General features: G+C 42.8%; 1 protein-coding gene across 10 annotated transcripts in view; it reads right to left on the bottom strand.

Annotated features, from left to right (window-relative positions):
• Window positions 1-22,555, bottom strand: part of ARHGEF3 (Rho guanine nucleotide exchange factor 3) — a 316,825-nt gene that overhangs the window by 195,083 nt on the left and 99,187 nt on the right. For 6 of the 10 annotated variants that reach the window (XM_067043854.1, XM_067043855.1, XM_067043853.1 and 3 more), the window contains exon 3: window positions 10,217-10,283. The exons of the other annotated variants lie outside the window; for them this stretch is intronic. In XM_067043854.1, the coding sequence (XP_066899955.1) occupies window positions 10,217-10,283 (67 nt within the window). The remainder of the gene's footprint in view (window positions 1-10,216; window positions 10,284-22,555) is intronic. 10 annotated transcript variants of the gene reach the window in all.

Genomic DNA, 22,555 nt, shown 5'->3' with positions numbered 1-22,555 from the left:
AAGATGTGGAAGCAACCTAAATGTCCTTCGACAGATGAATGGATAAAGAAGATATGGTATATACAATGGAATATTACTCAACCATAAAAAAGTACAAAACAATGTCATTTGCGGCAACATGGATGGCCCTAGAGATGATCATACTTAGCAAAGTAAGTCAGAAAGATAACAAATACCATGCGATATCACTTATATGTGAAATCTAAAATACAACACAAATGAACATATCTACGAAACAGAAAGAGATTCACAGACATAGATAACAGATTTGTGGCTGTCAAGGGGTGGGGGGGGAGGATTGGGACTTTGGGATTAGCAGATGCAAACTATTATATATAGAATGGATAAACAACAAGGTCCTACTGTATAGCACATGGAACTATAATCAATATCCTGTGCTAAACCATAATGGAAAAGAATATGAAAAATATATATATATGCATAACTGAATCACTTTGCTGTACAGCAGAAATTAACACAACATTGTAAATCAACTATACTTCAATACATTTTTTTAAAAATAAAATAAAAATAAAACCCCTAACTAAGCTCCAATACTTCCCAATGGCACAGAAATGACCTCAGCCATTTCAAAATGAAATTTTCCAGGATCTGTTATTATTTCAATTAATACAGAGGACTATTATGTTTTATGTCTTATGAGTTTATTCTTGCTCCCAGATCAGATTGTGAGGATTGAAAAAAAAAATCAATAACCAAAAGGACTACTTCTAACCAAACAAAGAAGAGGAGTTAGAAGTTTTGTTTATCTGAAAGTCAGACCCTGGGAATCACGATGATTACCCTTTACTCTGGGATAAGAGATGGGAAAGACTTTTGTAGACAAGAATTGTTTGTATCTGCCTAGTGTCTCTCCCCTTCTTCTGGAAACTGCCCCTTCCCTCCCATGTTACTATGGTTACCATAGGAGTCAATGTAGCAGTACAGCAGAATGCCACACTGTGGTCACTGCTGATTGGTCTAGGAATATCCACCCTACCCCAGCTGAACCAATCAAACCCCCCCCCCCCCCAGTGCTTTTGTATCTGAGAGAGAAAAGGCTGTCACTCTGCAGATGGCTGCATTTCCACAGTATGGAGAAATGGATGGAGGAAGTCAGTCTGCAGAGAAAATGCAGCAAACAACAGAGGAATTGGGAGCCCCTCATGGGCTCATGGTGCCTGGTTCCAGGGGCTTCTGAGATCCTGCTGCATTCCACGAGATATTCTTGAGATCTTTATAATTTTTAAAACTCTCCTTGTTTAAGCTAATTTGAGTTGAATTTCTATCACTTGCAACAAGATCTCCTAATTAACCTAAAAGATCACAGTCAAAAGCATCTTTTACCTTGTATAAATCTAGAACAAAAAGAATAATTGAGTTGACAACTGCGTAAAATAAACAAAGACATCTATAAATTCTGCCTCAAAAGCGCAAAATTTGCACAGCTGGTATACAAGCCACTGTATGTCCCCACAGACCTCACATATGACCAAAAAAAGAAACTGCTTTTGAATCTAAAAATGAGCTTCAATGTGCCTGGCATATTTTTGTTGTCAGCAGACTGAGAATGACATGGGCTTTTCCTCACAGGTGTCAGCATCTCTCACAGGCTGGCTTCTCCACTGCCTGAAGGGAAATGAGACAAGAAGACTAAGCAGAAACGAGAGACAGTTTTTCCTTTTGAAGGGGTACCTCACATCAAAAAGGCACCTATTATAAACTCAAAATGGGTTGAAGACCTAAATATAAGACATGATACCATAAAACTCCTAGAAGAGAACATAGGCAAAACATTCCCTAATATAAATCGTAGCAATATTTTCTTAGATCAGTTTCCCAAGGCAATAGAAATGAAAGCAAAAATAAACAAATGGGACATAGCAAACTTATAAACTTTTGCACAGCAAAGGAAACCATCAACAAAACAAAAAGATTACCTATAGAATGGGAGAAAAAATTTGCAAATGATGCGACCAGCAAGAGCCTACTTTCAAAATTATACAAGCAGCTCATAAAACTCAATATCAAAAAAACAAACAACCCAATCAAAAAAAGGGCAGAAGGGACTTCCCTGGTGGTCCAGTGGTTAAGACTCCGCACTTCCAATGCAGGGGGCATGGGTCTGATCCCTGGTCAGGGAACTAAGATTCCACACACCGAGTGGCCAAAAAAAAAAAAAAAAAAAAAAGGCAGAAGACGTAAATAAACATTTCTCCAAAGAAGACATATAGAGGGCCAACAGGCATGTGAAAAGATGCTAAACATTAGAGAAATACAAATCAAAACCACAATGAGGTATCACCTCACAGTGGTCAGAATGGCTATCATCAGAAAGTCCACAAATAATGCTAGAGAGGGTATGGAGAAAAGGGAACCTTCTTCTTACACTGTTAATGGGAATGTAAATTGGTGTAGCCACTATGAAAAACAGTATAGAGGTTCCTTAAAAAACAAAAAATAGAGCTACCATATGATCCAGCAACTCCACTCCTGGGTATACATCCAGAAAAGATGAAAACTTTAATTAGAAAAGAAAAGAAAAAAAAAAATATATATATATATATTCACACGCGCACACACACACACACACACACACACACACACACACACACACAGGAATATTACTCAGCCATTAAAAAGAATTAAGTATTGGATTTGCAGCAATATGGATGGACCTAGAGAATATTGTACTTAGTGAAGTAAAAAAGATATATATTATACGATATCACTTATATGTGGAACCTAAAAAATAATACAAATGAATCTATATTCAAACCAAAAATAGACTCAGAAACAGAAAACAAAATATGGGTACCAAAGGGGAAAGAGGCAGGGAGGAATAAATGAGGAATATGGGATTAACAGATACTCACTACTATACATAAAATAGATATGCAACAAGAATATAATATATAGCACAGGGAATTATATTCAGTACCTTGTAATAACCTATAATGGAAAATAATCTGAAAAAAATATATATATATATAACTGAATCATTTTGCTGTATACCTGAAACTAACACAGTATTGTAAATCAACTATACTTCAATAAAAAATGAAAATAGGGCTTCCCTGGTGGCGCAGTGGTTGACAATCCGCCTGCCGATGCAGGGGACACGGGTTCGTGCCCTGGTCCGGGAAGATCCCACATGCCGCGGAGCGGCTGGGCCTGTGAGCCATGGCCGCTGAGCCTGCGCGTCCGGAGCCTGTGCTCCGCAATGGGAGAGGCCACAACAGTGAGAGGCCCGCGTACCGCACAAAAAAAAAAAAAAAAAAAAAAAAAAAAAAAAAAAAAAAAAAAAAAAAAAGAAAAGAAAAAATACAGTCCGAGGGAGTATAAGGGAATTAAAAGGGATCTGAGGTGATGAAAAGTTTACCAGAGAATTGTCCCTTGTTTCTAGCACTTTTTAAAAGTTGGTCATGTCTTACCTCCTTTGAAGACAAACTATGTGTCATCAGCCTTGTTTTAAAGAGGCAGTAGGCTTCAACGTCCTGGGGACAGACTGTCCCAAGTTCAAATGCTGGCTGCTGGCTCTGCCACTTAGTATGGCTGTGATTTTAGGCAAGTGAGCAGATGTGGGCTCAGTTTCCTCATCTTCAAAATGGAACAGATACTATCTACCACGCAGGACTGCCACAGCCTTGCTTGGAGCTGGTGTTAAATAATGTAGGTAAATGTACAAACGGAGGCTGTGAGAGAAGAGAAAGCCATGCCACCTTCTTTTGCAAAAGAGAGGTGAGACCACAGAAAACAATGACAGGGCCAGGTGTGTTTTAAGTATTAGAGACAATGTCACTCTAATGAGTTGTGAATTTCAAAGCATTTCAGCCTGATCATCAAGAAACATTCGGCTGCACTTCTGAATGCAACTTCCTTCCAAACACGGGGCCTGCGATGCTTCGGACAGCCTGGAGCTGGCACAGGACCTATTGTCTGAAGACGTGGTTCTGCTCCTGATCTCTTGGCTTGACCCTCACAGCGGTCAGCAATATTTCCTGTCTGTCTAGGAACTGGACTTCCTTTGGTGACAGTACCAAACTCTTCCTTGAAGCAGGAGGTTAGTATTTAAAATAGCATTAACTGTGCCAGGAATGATAGGAATATGTACCCAAAAAGTGCATAGAGAGAAGGCTGGGCAGGGAACTATAGATGCTTGGGGTGTGGGAGAGAAGGGCCAAATGTCCATGCAGGAAGGAGCTGGGGCAGGCTGGATGTGGTGGGCTGATAGCGGGCCAGCCTATGTGAGAAGTGTCCCTTTCAAAGGCCAATAAGAGCCATTTTCAGCCCCAGCAGGATGAATAAGTCTCAACAGGCTTTGAAAGGCTTTCAAGTCAATCTTTTTACAGATGTCTCATATACGTAACTACTTTCTACCATCAGAACTGTATCCACAGATACGTAGATAATAGAACTCTGAAAGTGGCTAAAAAATGATGACCTTGGACTTCCCTGGTGGCGCAGTGGTTGAGAGTCCGCCTGCCAATGCAGGGGACGTGGGTTCGTGCCCCGGTCCAGGAAGATCCCACATGCCGCGGAGCAGCTAGGCCCGTGAGCCATGGCCGCTGAGCCTGTGTGTCTGGAGCCTGTGCTCCACAATGGGAGAGGCCGCAACGGTGAGTGAGAGGTCCGTGTACCGCAAAATAAAAAAAAAAAAAAAAAAAGAGGACCTTTGCCCTAAAAAATGTGATGTGCTTCCCAAACCCTGCACTAAATTTCAAGCACCCACTGACCCCCCCCAAACATCTGGACACCCCACTAAGAGGGATTCCTTACTCACCTGACAAGGGTGCCAGAGGCTGCAGGCATGGATGGCACTTGTGTTACCCATGCCATATAACCAGGCAGGGGTCATTTGAAAATACAGGTGTCTACTATCATGTGTAGGGACCTTTTGTTTTTCACCTCTGTTAAGCAGCTCTGTCATATGCCTCCTACTCTCACATTTTGCAATGACAAAATAATTTGTTTACATATACATCTACTAGATGTTAAGGTTCACAAGATCAAGACTGTGTCTTATTCAATTTTGTGTCTTTATGATTGAATAAATGCTTATTAACATTGAAAAATAAAAAAGAAAGAAAAACAACAACAAACTGTTCCTTGGAGCAAATGTCCCTTCCCCACTTCCAGTGGCTCTAGTGGAACTGCCAATCACGAAACACTGTCTACCCAGCTCCCTTAGGGGAGCATGTAAACAAGGCCTGTCCAATACTCTTGACCACAGTGATTGGCCAAGGTATAGCTATGTGACTGGAACCAGGTCAATAAGAGTCCTACGCTGGGATTTCATGTCTGGATTCTGGAAGCATAAACTTCTCCTCTGGAAAAGTATGGCTGTTTGTGGTTATCCCCTCCCTCCAAAAAAGTCCATGTTCAGTAGGAGAAGACAAGACCAAAACTCCAAGAGTGACAAAGCTCAGAGAGTATACCTGGATACAGTGGTACCTGAAGCCTACCCATCAGTTTCCCTCAGTCAAATGAACCAATCAATTTTTGATTGAGTTTCTATCACTTGTAGCCAGAAGAGTCCTGACTAATACACTAAACCCTATTTTTCTCATCTGAAAATTAAATAGTTAGGGCTACAATGTTCAAAGTCCCTTCCAAAGCCCCAGAGTTTAGAAATTACCAAATGGCTTAGGCAAGAGTAAAGACCAGGCACTGGAGAAAGAGACAAGACCAGCATGGCCCTGAAATTTGGTTGATATTTAACATTCAAATCTCAGATCTGGCACCTAAAACAATGCCTCACACGTGGTAGGTCTTGTTAAGCATTTTTAAGTTAACTACAGGCAATGGCAGGTGTTGTGGTCCAGAGATTTTCCCATTTCTAGGGTGAGTTTCCTCCCTGAGTCTGTCTCTGTGACCCTCTTTCTCAGCTTACTGGAGGAGCTGTAGCAAATATTTTCACAAGGAACGGTGGACATTCTGAGCTCAGCACTGCCCCAACCAGATCCAGAAGAGATGTCTCAGAGCAAGACACCTCCCAGGGTCCCACCTCTCTGAGGGTCCTGCTTCCTTAGTCTCCCCATTCTGTTCTGGTTTCACTCATGATGTTCCCACCAAAACTGCCCCAACCAAAACCATCCTCTTGGCTTCTCTCCATGAACATCTCTGGAGCACCCATGGTCTGGTGAGAGATGGCACAGCACCACCCCTTGCCCGGGAGGGTGGAGAAGACCCATAGGGTGGGTAACACCCAGGGCCTCTGTCTCCTTAGACGAGCATGAGAACCAAAGGACACAACCTACAATTAATAACGTCAACTCATGAGAGGACTGAACCGCTTGGTAGGTAGAAAGGATGTGTCATCCAAGTGTCACCAGCCCTTCCCGAGGCTCTCTGCAGACAAAAACTCCAGCCAAAAAAAGAGGAAAACCACAAATGGAACTCCTAATGCCTTGAGAAGTCATGCACATCTGCAGTGAATGTTTCCAGGGAGGATGAGGAGGGGGTTACAATACATTCATTCAGCAAGACTTTCCTTAAAATTTTTTTGAAACATCTTTCTTTTCCGAGAATGTCTATTCCTTAAGACACTGACCACTCCCTTTGCTCCCCTCGTGCCCTGTCCCCGGCTCCCTCCTTGGCCCTCATGTGTCTCCCTCTTCACTTCTCATCTAGAGCCATGTGGTTCCTTCTCCTCTTGCCTTTTCCAACCCATTTCTTACCACCTCTTCTCCCCACTCCCACCCCCAAACCCCACAAATGTCCAGGACCTGGGTGAACTAACACAGGATCCTTCTTCTTTACAAGCTAAAGAGGAATGGAATTGCAAAGCCTTCTAATGGTTTCCTCTGCCATGTATATAAACATGGGAAATTTGCGAGCACAGAGATTCTAAAACCTTCCTTTCCAAATAAAGAAGAAAAGAAAGAGTTCACAGAATGCGTGCCTTGCCCTAGAACAGCCTGCACAGTTCAGTCTAGCAGGCCCGAGAGTCACATTTCATTATAGAAAATATATCAGCTAGAGAATACCTCCAATGTCCTCCTCCCTGCACTCTGGGTGCTTCTTGTCTTCAGTTCCAATTACCATAATGATGGTTACAGAGCTGTCCTGGCTGGGAGTGAAGGTGTTTCCACTTAGTTGGGTTTCCTTTCTCCCCCACCATGTCATGGAGGATTATGCTCCAAGTGACACAGAGATGATTTGGCCACAGAGGAATCTGGCAATTGACCAGGCCCTGAACCATCTCCCTCTGGTGTATCTTGAGGTCAGTTTGTCTAACTTTACCAAGAAGCTACAGGGGCCGGAAGAATCAAAGCAAAGACAAGAGACCAAGATCAACACAACAACTGACCTAACTGCCTAACAGACTCTAGTCACTTTGACACTTTTAACCATCTGGGAAAATCTTATGAGCTGGCTAAGAATTTGAGGGCTGATAGGAAACTGAAGTCAACAAAGCATTAGATTCTGTCATCTATTTGGTTGCAATTAGTCAGGGGCACTTTGTTTGTTTGTTCCCCTGCAGCAATTACTAATGTTAAATGTTACCCCTGCAAGGCTACAACTGACAGAGGGTCCCTTAAACCAAGTGTGCATCTAACAGGTTCCTTTTCAGCAGCAAGTTCTATAAACCAGACTTGTGCTTAAAAGTTCATAAAATATTTTTCAAGGAAAAACAGTTTAAGAGGTCTCACAGCCATAGGTAGGGTAATCAATTGTCCCAGCTTGCCCGGGACTGAAGTTTCCTAAGACATGGGACTTTCAGTGCTAAAACCAGGACAGTCCCAGGCAAACTCAGGGCAATCTCTAGATGTACCCCAACCCTAGGTTAGTGACTACTGTTGAATCAAAAGGAAGGGTGGGGAACATTGAAAGGAGGGTAAAGGGGGAGAGAAAATAAACACCTTCAAAACAGCCAATTGCTCACAGAAGGTTCAATTTCTCTGTAGTTCAAAATAAACTACAAACATCAACTGTTCCAAAGTGTGTATAAATTGTTTTGTCAACAAAGGGTTTATGGCCAATGACTTTGGGAAATGCTCCAAACAAAATCCCATCGGGTCTCCTTCACGTAGTCTCTATGCACATCAACCCATCTGAGGCTCTGAGAAGTCCTGGAGTGGTGAACATGTTTAATTTGGTGCTATCAGGGTGTCCCAAGTTCATCTGACCACACAAGTTTTTTTCACTTAATGGTTATGATCATGCAACTGAACATACTTTGAGAAATAGGGATCTTATCCATTTATGGATATGTGTCAACAAATTTCTCTTCGTACTCAGTGAAAAGCATATTGAAACTTAGCTAAAAGAGAGCCAGTCAGAAGGAGAAAAACAAATACCATATGCTAACACATATATATGGAATCTAAGAAAAAAAAGTGTCATGAAGAGACTAGGGGTAGGACGGGAATAAAACACAGACCTACTAGGGCATGGACTTGAGGATATGGGGAGGGGGAAGGGTAAGCTGTGACGATGTGAGAGAGTGGCATGGACATATATACACTACCAAACGTAGGGTGGATAGCGAGTGGGAAGCAGCCGCATGACACAAGGAGATCAGCTAGGTGGTTTGTGACTACCTAAAGGGGTGGGAGGGAGGGAGACGCAAGAGGGAAGAGATATGGGAACATATGTATATGTATAACTGACTCACTTTGTTGTAAAGCAGAAACTAACACACCATTGTAAAGCAATTATACTCCAAGAAAGATGTTAAAAAAAAAAAAGAGAGCCAGGTTCTATATTTTTAAAAAGACATCTTTTTAAATGACTGAGATGTATGTAGGATATTAAAGATGAATCAAACCAGTAAAAACAGTGCTGAAAAGACTAAAGACTTGAACTTGAAACATAATCTGAATTGAATTTTGTGTCTGATAGATGTAAGAGATTTTTTTTTCTTTCTCTTTTTTTTTTAAATTTTAATTTTTGGCTGCGTTGGGTCTTTGTTGCTGTGTACGGGCTTTTTCTGGTTGCGGCGAGCGGGGGCTACTCTTCGTTGCAGTGTGCAGGATTGTCATTGCAGTGGCTTCTCTTGTTGCGGAGCACGGGATCTAGGCACGCAGGTTTCAGTAGTTGTGGCACACAGGCTCAGTAGTTGTGGTGCACGGGCTTAGTTGCTCTGTGGCATGTGGGATCTTCTCGGACCAGGGCTCGAACCCGTGTCCCCTGCATTGGCAGGCGGATTCTTAACCACTGCACCACCAGGGAAGCCCCTAAGAGATTTTTTTATTCATTCATTCATTCCATTTATCCATTCAAATTAATTAAGCATGTATATGCCAGGCACTGTGCTGGGTCCAGGGATATTGCAGTGAACAAGAGAGAGTGATAAGGTCTCTGATGCTTGGGGCTTCCAATCTTCAATTTCACTAAGTGTTAAGTAACAATCTTAACAATGAGAAAAAAGTACAGGGGTCCACAGGAGGTGCCTCTACGTCAGATTCAGGAGGCAGACATGATGCATTCCCACAGGAGGTGATGTCAAGGCTTAGACCCAATGGATAAAGTGGGTGGGCCAGTGCAGTATGTGTAGGAGTGTAGTGCTGGGCAGCAGGGGACAGTGTTCTGAGCAGAAGGAACAACACATGCGAAGGCCTGTGAAACAGAGCTCAGAGCATTCTCTACACAGGCAAGGGTCTTGTTCCTGAAGTTAGAGGTAGAATTCATTTTAACACACAGAAGGGCCTCCATACACTTTGACTATTATTATTATCATAATCACATAAAGGAAGAGAACTCTGCATCAAGGGGAGGTTAAATCTGACCCTTCCTACACCTCTAAGGGTCTACGGCTTTGTGATTGGGAGAATTCTATGATTTCCTTTAGAGACTGTTTAAAGCTTATAGACCTCTCCTCTTGTAAAGTTCCCGCAAAGTCATAAATCTACATATGAATAGACTGTACATTTCTGATTTCTTTTTTCTTCACTGTGCACCAGTTCCCTTTTTGTTCCCCCAAAACAGCCACAATGCCCACTTCATCAACCTTGACATCTCTTGGCTTCTTTACAAGATGCTTCCAGTAACCCAAGATCTACAGGGCAAGCAACATCAATGGGTGCTTAGCGAGCCACTTAGATTTTTTAAATTAAACCACAAGCGGTGATACAAACATGACTTCCCCAAGTGGTAAAGCACAGAAGCTTGGTGGAGACTTTGATTAATAAAGCCAACCTCGGCAGTGTCCTCTCTGGAGTATCCGGAACAGGACATATAACGGCTGTGATTGTCCAGGGAAAACACTTACCCCTCTGAAATTCCAGGCTTTAGGAGACGGAAACATGGGAAAGTTGTTTTGCCGCTGCCGTTTAGGCCTGGAAGAGGACAAAAAAAAAAAAAAAAAAAAAAAAAAAAAAGACGATGCATTCATTATTCATTGGTTAGCTCGTCAGAGGAAATCACCAATTTCAGATGTAGCTTTGTCAAAAAGAGAAATGCTTGGAGAAATGGTCCAGGCAGGTGAGGCAGCTATTGTTTTCTACAGCTCTGCAATCTTTAGCAGCCAAACTCACTGCAAACTCCTTCCCAGGCCCCCAGGAGGAAAGCTCCCAGAGTCCCTTTAAAAAGTCAAAAATTAAAAGATAAAAAGAAAAAAAATAAAAGAAAATCTAAAATTCAACCTGGATGAGATCAAAAAGCTAGACCAAACTCCAATCTTGATCTTTATTTCTCACACACAAGCATTTCCCAAAGGGATGCCATCAGGTGGTGTCTGTAGCTTTGGCGGAGCCTGGAACACCCCCTTGTTGCTCACTTGCTGGGGAGTTCCTGCACCTCCACTCAGGCCACACTGGAGCTCTAAACTTTTAAAGGGACGACTGACAGGACATGCAGCCGCTGCCTAACAAGTTAGAACTGGCTTTCTCGCCTATTAATCTCTCCCCACGAATCAACCACCTTAGATGTGACAGAGACAGCTTCAAGTCGGATCTGCACAAGCGGCAGGTAACCGGTACAGAAAAGGAAAGATGCAGCAAGGGGGCTGGGCGGCTCCAGACACACCAGGAACACCTTACTTCTGTCTTGTAAAGTGAATCCAATTTTGTAGCTGCCAACAGACCCACAAGGATACCTCTTACAATGTTTTTATGGAGTGGGAAATTACTCCTCCCCAAACGCTATGTCTGTCAACACGGATATTCAAATGTCATGTTTGCTTGAAGCATCACTTCACTGAAAAACATCCCTGAAAAAGGTCCACCTTGCACTTGCCCTGAGGTTTCAGTCACCGATGTGCCAAAGGGTGGTGGTGCTGGTTTTTTAACAATACACTCACACCTTTTCTTTGACCTCCCTGCCACAATCAGCAGGAATGCAAGGCAGGATGCTTGTAGTGACCACTGCACGGGCTCTGCAGTATGTCAGGCCTGATAAAAATCTGGACTGACTCTACCAGGCATAAGAGATAAATAAACAAAACACAACATAATTATAATAATAGCAGCAGCTGATAGGTATTGGGTATTTAAAACAACATATGCTAATACTTCATGTAGTTAATCTCACTGACTCTCCACTGGGAGCTGAGTTTCACTGTTGTACCCATTTATCAGATAAGAAAACAGACACCTAAGGATATTAAGTGACTCAACTATCACCATACAGGTGAAATCAGGATTCTGTTCTCAGGTGTCTGATCTCACGCCCCATGGTGTTTTATTAGCTGTGTGACCCTGAGCCCAAGGCTTAAGCTCTGGAGCTTTCATATTCCTATGTGCAAAATGGGAAATAATACCCTGTACACAGAGTCAAGATGAGATGTGGGTTCTAACTCCAGGGCTGTCACTGCTAAATTCTCAACAGATGTCAGCACGGTGCCCACCCCCCACAACCTGCCCTCCCTCCCCTCCCCAACCCCCCCTCTCCAAATCCCGGCTCCAAGGACAGCCTTCAATCAGGGACAGAGGATTGACAGAGCAGAGCTGGGACAACTCACCAGAACAGAGGGGAACTCCCTCCTGCTGATGTGTCTTTATATCCAACCCCCTTCTTCTGCCTCCTCCTCCTCCTCACCCACATGTACAATAAAAACCCAGGCTAATAACTTCTCCAGACAAACAGAGAAAACGTGGGTGGTTATTTAGACTTAATACTCTTCTCTTATTAAGTAACATGTTGGTCTAAGCTCTTCTGAAAAGACATTTCTCCCCTAAAAAAAAACAAACCTTAGAAATTCAACAATACTTCTCCCTGGATACCACTTCCTCCCCTCCCAGGTTATAATTGGGCTTTGCTCTCCTAATTATTTGATGAGCTTCATTGCTTCCAAAGCAACAACATATACCAGAACATTCCTAGTCAATGTGCCCCTGTTTTGCATGTTGCAGCCCACAGAAAATGAAAATCACAATAATTAACAGTGACTGAGTTACATGATGTGCCAGGGACTGTTCTAAGTACTCGGCCTACATAATCTAAGTCGGAGAATAACAATTAGATGGGTTATTATGTTATGCTATACTCTAACGTTAATACATGATATATAGGTAGCATTATAATGGTGTTATACATGATATTTTATATATTTATATGTATGGCATTACATACATTGAAATACATAACGTTGTATCATAATATGTTTTCATATAATATCATATAATATTATGGTATAATGGGGATATTATCATTACCCTATTTTACAGATGGGATAAACCGAGGCTCAGAGAGGTTAAACCTCTCTGAAGTCACACAGCTGGTAGGTGGCTAAGGTGGGATTCATATCCAGATATGTCTGACTCCAGATTCAGGGGATGTAGCCCCTCTCAAATAGAGAGAAGCCCCACCAAACAGGGCTTCCATGCATTTGGAAGAATGCAGCCTGGGGGTTCCTTGTGGGAGGGCACCAGTTTAGCAGGGCCTCACACTAAGAGGCCTCATAGGCAAAGAAAAAGCATCACAGCAAGTCTGTCAATCCAGGGCACTCTTGGGCAACTCTGTTGTACCCCCCCTTGGCTGGGGAAACTGCGAGGAAACCTACCTAGAAGACGGCTGTCTCTAACTGGTGCTTCCCCCACCCCTGCGTTCCACCACCTGCCAGGTTTCCAGATCATTCACATTGGCTGGAGTTCCTTTTAACAATCTAATCTGGCATCATAAGTCCTCCCCAGCCAAACACTACCACCCACGTGTTTTTGAAGGACAGCTTCAGGGAGTAAAACGCACCCTCCTGAGAAGACTCCTTCAGGTAGCCTGTGAGGGAAGTGGCAGCATAAAGGACAGCATCTCAGAAGCCTGTGAAGGCCAGGTCCTCATCACAGGAGGCGCAATCAGTCCTGGGTATATTTCTTCTGTTTTAGAAGCAACTTCTTTGCACTGTCAGCAAAAGTCCAAGGGAGAAAATGGTACTTGGTTCTACAGATTTCTCAGACACAAAGATATGCAGTTGGACTTCCTGACAGGCCTGGGAAGAGTTATTTATAGTGTCCAGTCCTCAGGCCCCTACGTGAACCAGGCCTGTGCACGGTGTGTACACATGTGGTTAGGAAGCACAGCCCATCCACAGATGTCAGAAGGGCAACGCTGACCAGTCATCATCCACCTCCACCTCCACGGGGGAGCCGATGGGAGCCAGGGCCGGGCAAGCAGCAGGAGAGAAAGTGCCAAGACAGGAGGCACAGATTCTTGACTGGAAGGAGGTTACAACCTTAGGAAAGGTTGGAAAGAAAAGCTCTCCACCCTCAGGAGAGCTCATGGTAGAAATGGAGAAATGCCCACAGTAAGAGTGAAAAGTCAGGATTCAAGGTGCGTTTAGGGGATGATCTCCGATTCAGGTGTGTGTGTGGCTGGAATCAGAGAGAATAAGCTCAGCGGGTTAACAACAGGATGTATTTTCCCACCACATAAAAACAAGTGTGACTCTTTCCCAGCGCCTTGAGAAGAGGAGGGTTGATGACCATTTCCACAGCATCTCCCAGGAGTGTGGGTTTCAGGTTGCATCTGCTGCCTGCACCGTGGGGGATAAGAGTCTGGTGTTCGGGGTGGAACCGACTTGGGGCACCCAGAGTGCCTCCCTCCCTTTCTTGCTGGAGGACTGCAACTAGGCTACTTACTTTTTACTCCCCTTGAGCCTCCATTTTCTCGTGTGGAAAGTGGGGAGAATAATCTCTTTTTACAAAATTGAAACATTAATGTACCATAAAAAAAGGAATAAAAGATGGTTGATTAAAAAAATAATAACGTACTATACAAATGTTTGGCAGAGAGTCTGGCCCTTAATAGCTGCTCAAATTAGCTGTCATTATTATTGAGAAAATGCCTTCTTTAAACCAGTAAAGAGGATATTACTTATAATTATCATTGGCAAGACTCATGTTGGAGAGACAATGAAATATACATCTAATTCTTACAGATTGGATAATATATAAGTAAAATAAAACAAAGGCTTTAAGGTGCTATGAATATTTTGTTAGGTGACAACAACATAGCCCTAAATATGAACATGATGTAACCCTGAAAAGAGCCCCACCTTCTCATTCTAATTTCCTGCCCCCCTTTTCCTTTTCAAAGATTACTGCCTTTGCCAGCATGTTTTATATGTTGTAAATATTTTAATATCTTAATTGTCAACCCAGAGCATCTTGCTAAAAAACTTTTCTTGGATTTCTTTTCTTTTGTTTTACTTCTCCCTCTTTCTCCATGAAGAGAACTGTAGCATTACTAGGAAAACCAAACAGCTACACTTTATAGGAGAAATTAATGCCAGTTATTTTTATTCTGGTTGGATCACTTAAGATATGGTAGTTTCTTTTGCTTAAATGTCATTTTAGTTTCTGGTTTTGGTACATAATCAAGGATCGATTGGCAGGTGTTCAGCCAGGTAAAGACCCAATTCTTCCTGGAGAAGCTCACTGGAAAGAGATAGTTTGCAGAATGCAAGTCTCATCACTTTGGCTTGTCTCTCTCTTAAATGAAAGTACAAAGGCACCACTCGGTACCATGTTTCTGTGGCTCACTGAGTCATGTCAGCTTCATTCTACTCATGCCATGACTGCAAGTCCAGCGCTTTACTTCCTGATAAATATTGGGAAAAAAGAATCACAGAACCTCAGAATGCTCAGCTGGCAGTAGTTGCATCCTCTTTGCAACAGTCCCTTTGAGAACGCACCTGGAAAGAGGGCCCTCATCCCTTGGAGAATGGGTCTGTACCTCTTCATGTATAATGGGCTCACACATTAATTTTTTCACCAGTATTTATTGAGCACCTACTGTACACCAGGCACAGTGCCACATGTTACAGAGACAGTGGTGAACAAAACAGAGCCAGTTCCTGCTTTTGTGGAGCTTGCAGAAGAGCAGCCAGACTAAAAATTGAGAGAGACAGAGAGAGATTACAACATGGTAAGTGTTTTTTTAAAAAAAGAGTGGTCATGGGGAGTGCCAAAGTGACTCAATCAAGGATTGAGGAGCCAGAAGAAAGACTCAGCCAGGTGATGAGAAAAAGGAACTGTAGGCCAGGCCACAGGAAAAGCATGCTCCAAGTGCAGGAGGTAAAAAAAACTGTTCTTTGAAAAGATTAACCAAATAGACAAAACTGGTAAAGCTGATCAAGTTAAAAGGGGGTGGGAAGAACACTGATAAATACTATTACAGATGGAGGCACAGAACTACAGACACAACATCAAGTAAATGACAAAAGAATGCTATCAATGACTTGATGCCATTATATTGGAAAATTTAAACAAACTGCATATATTCCTTCAAAATATATAGCTTATCAAAAATATCTCAAGGACAAATAGAAAACCTAAAAAGCTCAATAACTAATTTTTTTTAAAAAAAGAAAGAAAGCACCAGGCCGGACAATTTTGCTAATGAATTCTACAAAACCTTCAAAACAACAGGTCATTCCAATCTTCTACAGACTGTTCCATAGAAGATAAAGAGTCCAGAGTTAAGAAGTAAAGGAGAGACGACACATTTGAACAGTTGGAATTAAAGTATGACAACTGAAATGTCTGTAAATAAGGAAATGGATTAAATGAAGCTATATTCATTCTTAACAACGGAAGACCATATAGAACTATATATTAATGAAAAATCTTCAAAAAAAGGAAGAAAAAAGAATGAAAATCCAAGTTGCAGGAGATATGCATATGATATGACACTATACAGGAATGCACAAAATAACACTCTGCTTATAGCCACATGTAGTAAAAATGTAAGATAAAGAGGCTGTATCAACTGCAGAAGAGAGCTTCTCTCTGGGGACAGAGAGGGGAGAGAAACTCTGCCTGGAATGTTTCATTTATTCACATAAAAATTCTGAAGCCAATAGGGCACAATGTTAGTGTTTATTAAATCTATATGGGGGGGTACAGAGGTGAATATTATACTAGTTGATATTTTGCTCTATGGGTGAAATATTTTATAACTAAAAACAGTAATAAACAGGAATAAATCATGGCAAAGCTATACAATAAAATACCAGGCATCCATTAAAAATAATGAGGTATACTAACATCCTCACCAGCAGAGACCTTAAAATTCAGTATGTGAAATAAGAGACAACATGTAAACTCATTTAGGTTCTCACACACACACACACACACAAACGCACGCGCAAATGCGCGTACAGAATCATCTGTGTGTGTGCAGAGTGAGGTCCCTGGAAGAGCACACGCCCAACTGTTGACGGTGACGGATTACGTAGCTGGGGTGGTGGGGAGGGAGCATAAATGTGGACATTATCTTTTACATTATGTATTTTTAAATCATTACTATGGAAACATATTGTGCATAAAATAGAAATTATAATAATGTTTATAAAAAGGCCTCGACAGGCGGAGAAGGAAGTAAAGAGGCATGAGATGAGGCTGAACAGGTGGCCAGGGCAGAGGCTTAAAGGCTGGGGTTGGGGATAATGGTGCTCCACTGAAGTTATAAAGTGGAGAGTGACATGATGAGATTTGCCTTTAGAAAGATCTGTCTGGCTAGAGAAAAGAGAAGACAGCCAAGGGGGTCCAGAGTGAAGGCAGAGACCCGGGCGGCTCCTGGAGCCATCCAGACACACTGCAGCCTCTCTCATGGGGCACTTTCAAGATGCTGAAGGCACAGAGGTCAAGTCTGTTCAGATTTCTCTTCCATTTTCCACCCATCTGCCAGTTATTTTTAGAACTGTTCACTGTTCAATAGAAATAGCACGTGAGCAACGTATGTAATTTAAAATTTCTATGAGTCACATTAAAATGGTAAGAAAAAGGGCAGGTAAGTTTAACTTTATTTTTTTGTTTGTTTTTAAAAATTTTTTTTAAATTTATTTTTATTTTTATTTTTTGGCTGCATTGGGTCCTCATTGCTGCACGCAGGCTTTCTCTAGTTGCAGCGAGCGGGGGCTACTCTTTGTTGTGGTGTACGGGCTTCTCATTGTGGTGGCTTCTCTTGTTGCAGAGCACAGGCTCTAGGCACATGGGCTTCAGAAGTTGTTGCACGCAGGCTCAGTAGTTGCGGCACAGAGGCCCTAGAGCACACAGGCTTCAGTAGTTGCAGTGCGTGGGCTCAGTAGTTGCAGCGCACGGGCTCTAGGGTGCATGGGATTCAGCAGTTGTGGCACATGGGCTCAGCAGTTGTGGCTCGCAAGCTCTACAGCACAGGCCCAGTAGTTGTGGTGCATGGGCTTAGTTGCTCCATGGCATGTGGGATCTTCCCGGACCAGGGCTCAAACCCATGTCCCCTGCATTGGCAGGCAGATTCTTAACCACTGCACCATGAGGGAAGTCCTATTTAATTTTAATAATATAGTTTACTTTGCCCAATATATCCAAATATTATTATCAGTTCAACATGTAATCAACAGAAAAAAGAATTAGAGATATTTTACATTTTTTTGTACTAAGTCTTCAAAATCCACTGAGTATTTCACCCTTGCAGCACATCTTAATTGGCACTAGACGTGTTTCAAGTTCTCAGCAGTGACAGGTGGCATGTGTCTACTGTATTGGACAGCAGTTACAGAAAAACAGAGCATGCAGTTTCAAAGAGCCTCAGACTTTGAAAATCCATCGCTCTCTCTCAGCAGTTAGTGACCAAAATGTGTAAGTTGAGACCCACATGAAAAGTGAGACATCCTCCAAAAGGATTTTTGTATCCATCTGAATTCAAAAACATTCAAAAGAGCAAAATATTTCACAAAGGCTTTAGAGACGTAGTCTCTAGAAAAACCAGTGGAGATGATCTTCAGGTCACATCGCTACTTGAATGGAGCAACAAATGAAATTCTTCCCCAAATGGAGCATATCCCAAACAAATGTCTATGATCTGTTGTTAAATAATGGAGAACTGCTCTAACCAAACTAATTCCAAAATTAACTAAAAAAAGAGATTGAACCCATGAAATTATTATATTTGTAGTTCGCTAGCCAATCCTCTAGTAACCATATTGAAAAGGTATAAAATTTCATCAAATGATGAATGAAAATGGATAAACAAAATGTGATATATGCATAAAATGGAATATTATTCAACCACAAAAAAGAATAAAGTACTGATACATGCTACAGCATGCAACAACCTTGAAAACATTATGCAAAGTGAAAGAAGCCAGACACAAAAGGCCACATACTGTATGATTCCATTTACATGAAACACCCAGAATAGGCAAATCCATAGAGACAGAAAGCAGATCCATAGAGACAGAAAGTAGATGAGTGGTGGCCAGGGGCTAGCGGAAGAGAGCGAATGGGAAATGACTATTTAATGCATAGTTTCCCTTGGGGTGATAAAAAAGGTTCTGGAATTAGATAATGGTGATGGATGTACAACACTGTGAATGTACTTAATGTCACGGAATTATTATACACTTAAAATCGTAAATACTATGTTATGTGTAGTTTACCACAATTTTTTTTAAAGTGAGGGTAAAGTAAAGATATTTTCAGGCAAAATAAAAGATATATATCTCATGGAAAAAATGCTCATGAAATAATAATGCAAAGTAAAATGCTATTAACTATTCCAGAAAAGGGAATTATGTAAATAGAAGCCAGGAGAGCATTCTGTGAAGCTTAGGAATTGACAAAAACTGGCTTAGATGTGAAGTTTTATCAGTACTGTGAGAAATCAGCCCTACAAGTCCCTGTTTCTGAGACACATATTTATGTGAATCATTCAACAATGATAAAAATTCCCACAGCCTCTGGCTTTCTGTGCTTCCTCCCACTCTCCACCCCCAGCCAGGTCTCTGTGCTCAGATATTCTGCAGCAACACCCGTTCCATCTTCTGCTCCCATCTCACAAGCCATTCTGCTCTGTTTCTTTTTATACTTGAGTTTCCTGCAAACCTTTCATCTTTAGGACTTTTCATAGGTACAATCTTCCAGAAGAAGAACTCCCATTGGTAAATTTCAGGGATTCTCAGGTGGTGCCATAAAGGGGCAGTTGGGGACATTGGTTAAGAGCACAGATGCTGGAGCCAGCTCTGCCATTCACCAGCTGTGTGACACTGGACAAGTGACTTAACCTCTCTGTTCCTACTTCCTCCTTCTGTAAAATGGACGTAATAACAGGATCCCTTATAGCGCTGTTGTGAGGATTAAGTGAGTTAACATATGTAAAGCTCTTTTTTGTTGTTTGTTTTTGGCCTCGTCATGCAGCATGAGGGATCTTAGTTCCCCAACCAGAGATCAAACCCGTGTCCCCTGCAGTGGAAGTACAGAATCTTAACCACTGGACCGCCAGGGAATTTCCAACATACGTAAAGCTCTTAGTGCCTGGCACACAAAAGGTGCACTTTAAGAGTTATCCTCCTTCTGGGTGATGAGCTAGAAGGCCAGGGACTATGTGATTTGGATTCACTGCTGTCTCTACACTCCCTGCACTTAGCAGGATCTTATTCATATTTATTTTATTTACTTATTTTATTTATTTGGTTGCGCCGGGTCTTGGTTGCAGCTGGCATGCTCCTTAGTTGCAGCAGGTGTGCTCCTTAGTTGCGGCTTGAGGGCTCCTTAGTTGCGGCTCACCAGCTCCTTGGTTGCAGCATGTGAACTCTTATTTGCGGCAAGCAAGTGAGATCTAGTTCCCTGACCAGAGATCTAACCTGGGCCCCATGCATTGGGAGCTCAGAGTCCTAACCACTGCGCCACCAGAGAAGTCCCGTGGATCTTATTAAATAGCTGTAGAATGAATGCTTGCCCCCAGGAGTTCTGTAGTCAACAGTATCACAGAATAGCCTTATATACACACTGAGAGAACATGAATACAACCACATGCACTCAAGGGAGAGAGACAGAGAGAAGTTCCATAGTTGAGGGCATCTCGTGTGGCCTTCTGTGCACTGGATATGGACCCCCCGGGAAGCTTGGCATGGGGCTGTGGATCTGCCCCCATCGCAGTCTTCTCTCCTCCCCCAGACCTCTCTCAGGCTGAGCTGGATTGCGATGGGCACTTTCTAAACAAAAGATCTTCAAATTCCAGCCAGTTCCTCGGGCCAGAACTGTCCAAATGAACAGAACTGGCAGGAACACTGGTCGTAAGGGCAGGTCAGGCTCCAACATGACACCTTCCCCAGGGCATTTAAGAGCACTTTGGATTATACGTGATTTTCACCTTCCTAAGCCCCCTAAGGTTCACTTGCTATCTCCTTATCCAGGAAAAAGTACCTACAAAATGCCATAACTTCTCCCAGCAAACTAAAACTCCAAACATTCTAAGAGACACCATCCCATCATGCCAAATACACCAAGGCTCCCATTTATTTCCACATTTCAAGTCCACATGTTGTCCATTCACATTTCCGTGTGTTAAGCAGCTACCATAAACCTTTCTAGAACAATGTAAGGCTACCAAAAAGAGACAGCAGGAACATAAGGTGGTCAGAGCATGGGCTCTGCAGCCTCCAAGACCTGGGTTCAAGCCCAAGTCCACCACGTAAACTTGGGCAACTTAGGGAACTTCCTCAAGCCTCAGTTTCCAACTTAAAACAGACATGATGAGACTTAGACTTCAAAGGGTCGCCATGAGGAGTAAAGTGCTTTGCATGCTACCTGGCTCACAATGAGCACTTAATAAATGTTAGCTCTAAATATCTGCCCAGTATCTACTATGTGCCAGGCATTGTTGTAGGCATAAAGGATACTACAGAGAAAAATATAGTCCCTGTTCTTTGGGAGCTTATGTCAGCAGTGGATAAATTCTACGGAGAAAACCTATGGAGGGTAGGAGAATAGGGACAGTGGGAGTAGCTGCTATTTTATACGGAGTGCTCAGGGCAGGCTTCTCCAAAAAGTGATGTTTGAACAGAACCCGGAAGAGGGGGGAGAATGTCTTAGGTGGACAGGACAGCATATGCAAAGTTGCTGGGGCACGGCTGAGGGGCAGCAAGGGTAGCACAGCTGGAGTGGGAGCAAAGAGCAGAGAAAGCCACAGAGGGAGCAGCAACCAGATGGCAAAGGTCTTACAGATTATTGCAAGGTCTCTGGATTTGAGTCTGAATGAGACGGGAGACCACAAAAGTATTCTGAGCAGAGAAGAAACATGGTCTAACTTTTAAAAGGACTGTTCTCAATGCTGCATGGGGAAAACAGCTGAAGGGACAAGACAAAGGGCAGGGAGGAGGTGAAGGTGGCCAAGTGAGGGACAGGAGGGACTTGGACCAAGATGGTGGCAGCGGAGGTGGTGAGCAGTGGTGGAGTTATGTACATATTTGAAGGTAGGGTAATGGGATTTGCTGGTGGATTGGATACAGAAGGTAAAATAAAAGAGGAGTAAAGGATGCTCTAAGAATTTTAGTGTGAGCAGCTGGCAGGGTGGAGAAGACTTACCGGAGCAGCAGATTTGGGGACAAAAATCGAGATCAGACATATCATGTTTGAAATGCCACATGTGCACTGGTATGGATCTCCAAATGGAGATGTGGAGTCTGCAGGTGGATTTAAGAAACTGGAGATTGTGTTCAAGAGTCATCAGCCTTGGGCTTCCCTGGTGGCGCAGTGGTTGAGAGTCCACCTGCCGATGCAGGGGACACAGGTTCATGCCCCGGTCTGGGAAGATCCCACATGCCGTGGAGGCTGCACCCGTGAGCCATGGCCGCTGAGCCTGCGCATCCGGAGCCTGTGCTTCACAACAGGAGAGTCCACAACAGTGAGAGGCCCACATACCGCACAAAAAAAAAAAGAGTCATCAGCCTTTAGACAGAAGAGGAGCCCTGATAAGGTGAGAGGGGGCATCCCGGAGGCCGGAGAAGAAAGTGTTTAGAGGAGGGGGTACTCTACTGTGTCACTAAGTAGGGGAAGGAGAAATGCCCACTGAATTTGGCAAAGCAGAGGTCCCTGGTGACTTGATAAGAGCAAGTGAGTGGACCTGGAGGACGAGAGCTGAGAGGGATATGTCTGCAGATTATCTAGAAGCATTGTTTGTAGAAAATATAAGTTGACAAGGATCTTAGGTACTGTCTATCTAGTCCGCTGAGCCATTAAAATGTGAGCTCCCTGAGGGCAGGCACTTCTGTATTTTTAATGTCTCATTCCCAACCTCTGGACACTTGGCAGACGGTAGATGCTCAATAAATATTTGGAAGACTTGTTTGAACTTTCTTGACATCTCCAGCCAAACAGTACAGGTCAACAGGAGCTTCCCATCACTAACAGGATGG

The sequence above is a fragment of the Kogia breviceps genome, chromosome 10 (genome assembly GCF_026419965.1).
Source record: "Kogia breviceps isolate mKogBre1 chromosome 10, mKogBre1 haplotype 1, whole genome shotgun sequence".
NCBI classification, from domain to species: Eukaryota; Metazoa; Chordata; class Mammalia; order Artiodactyla; family Physeteridae; genus Kogia; species Kogia breviceps.
This window is presented reverse-complemented; position numbering and strand designations above follow the sequence as displayed.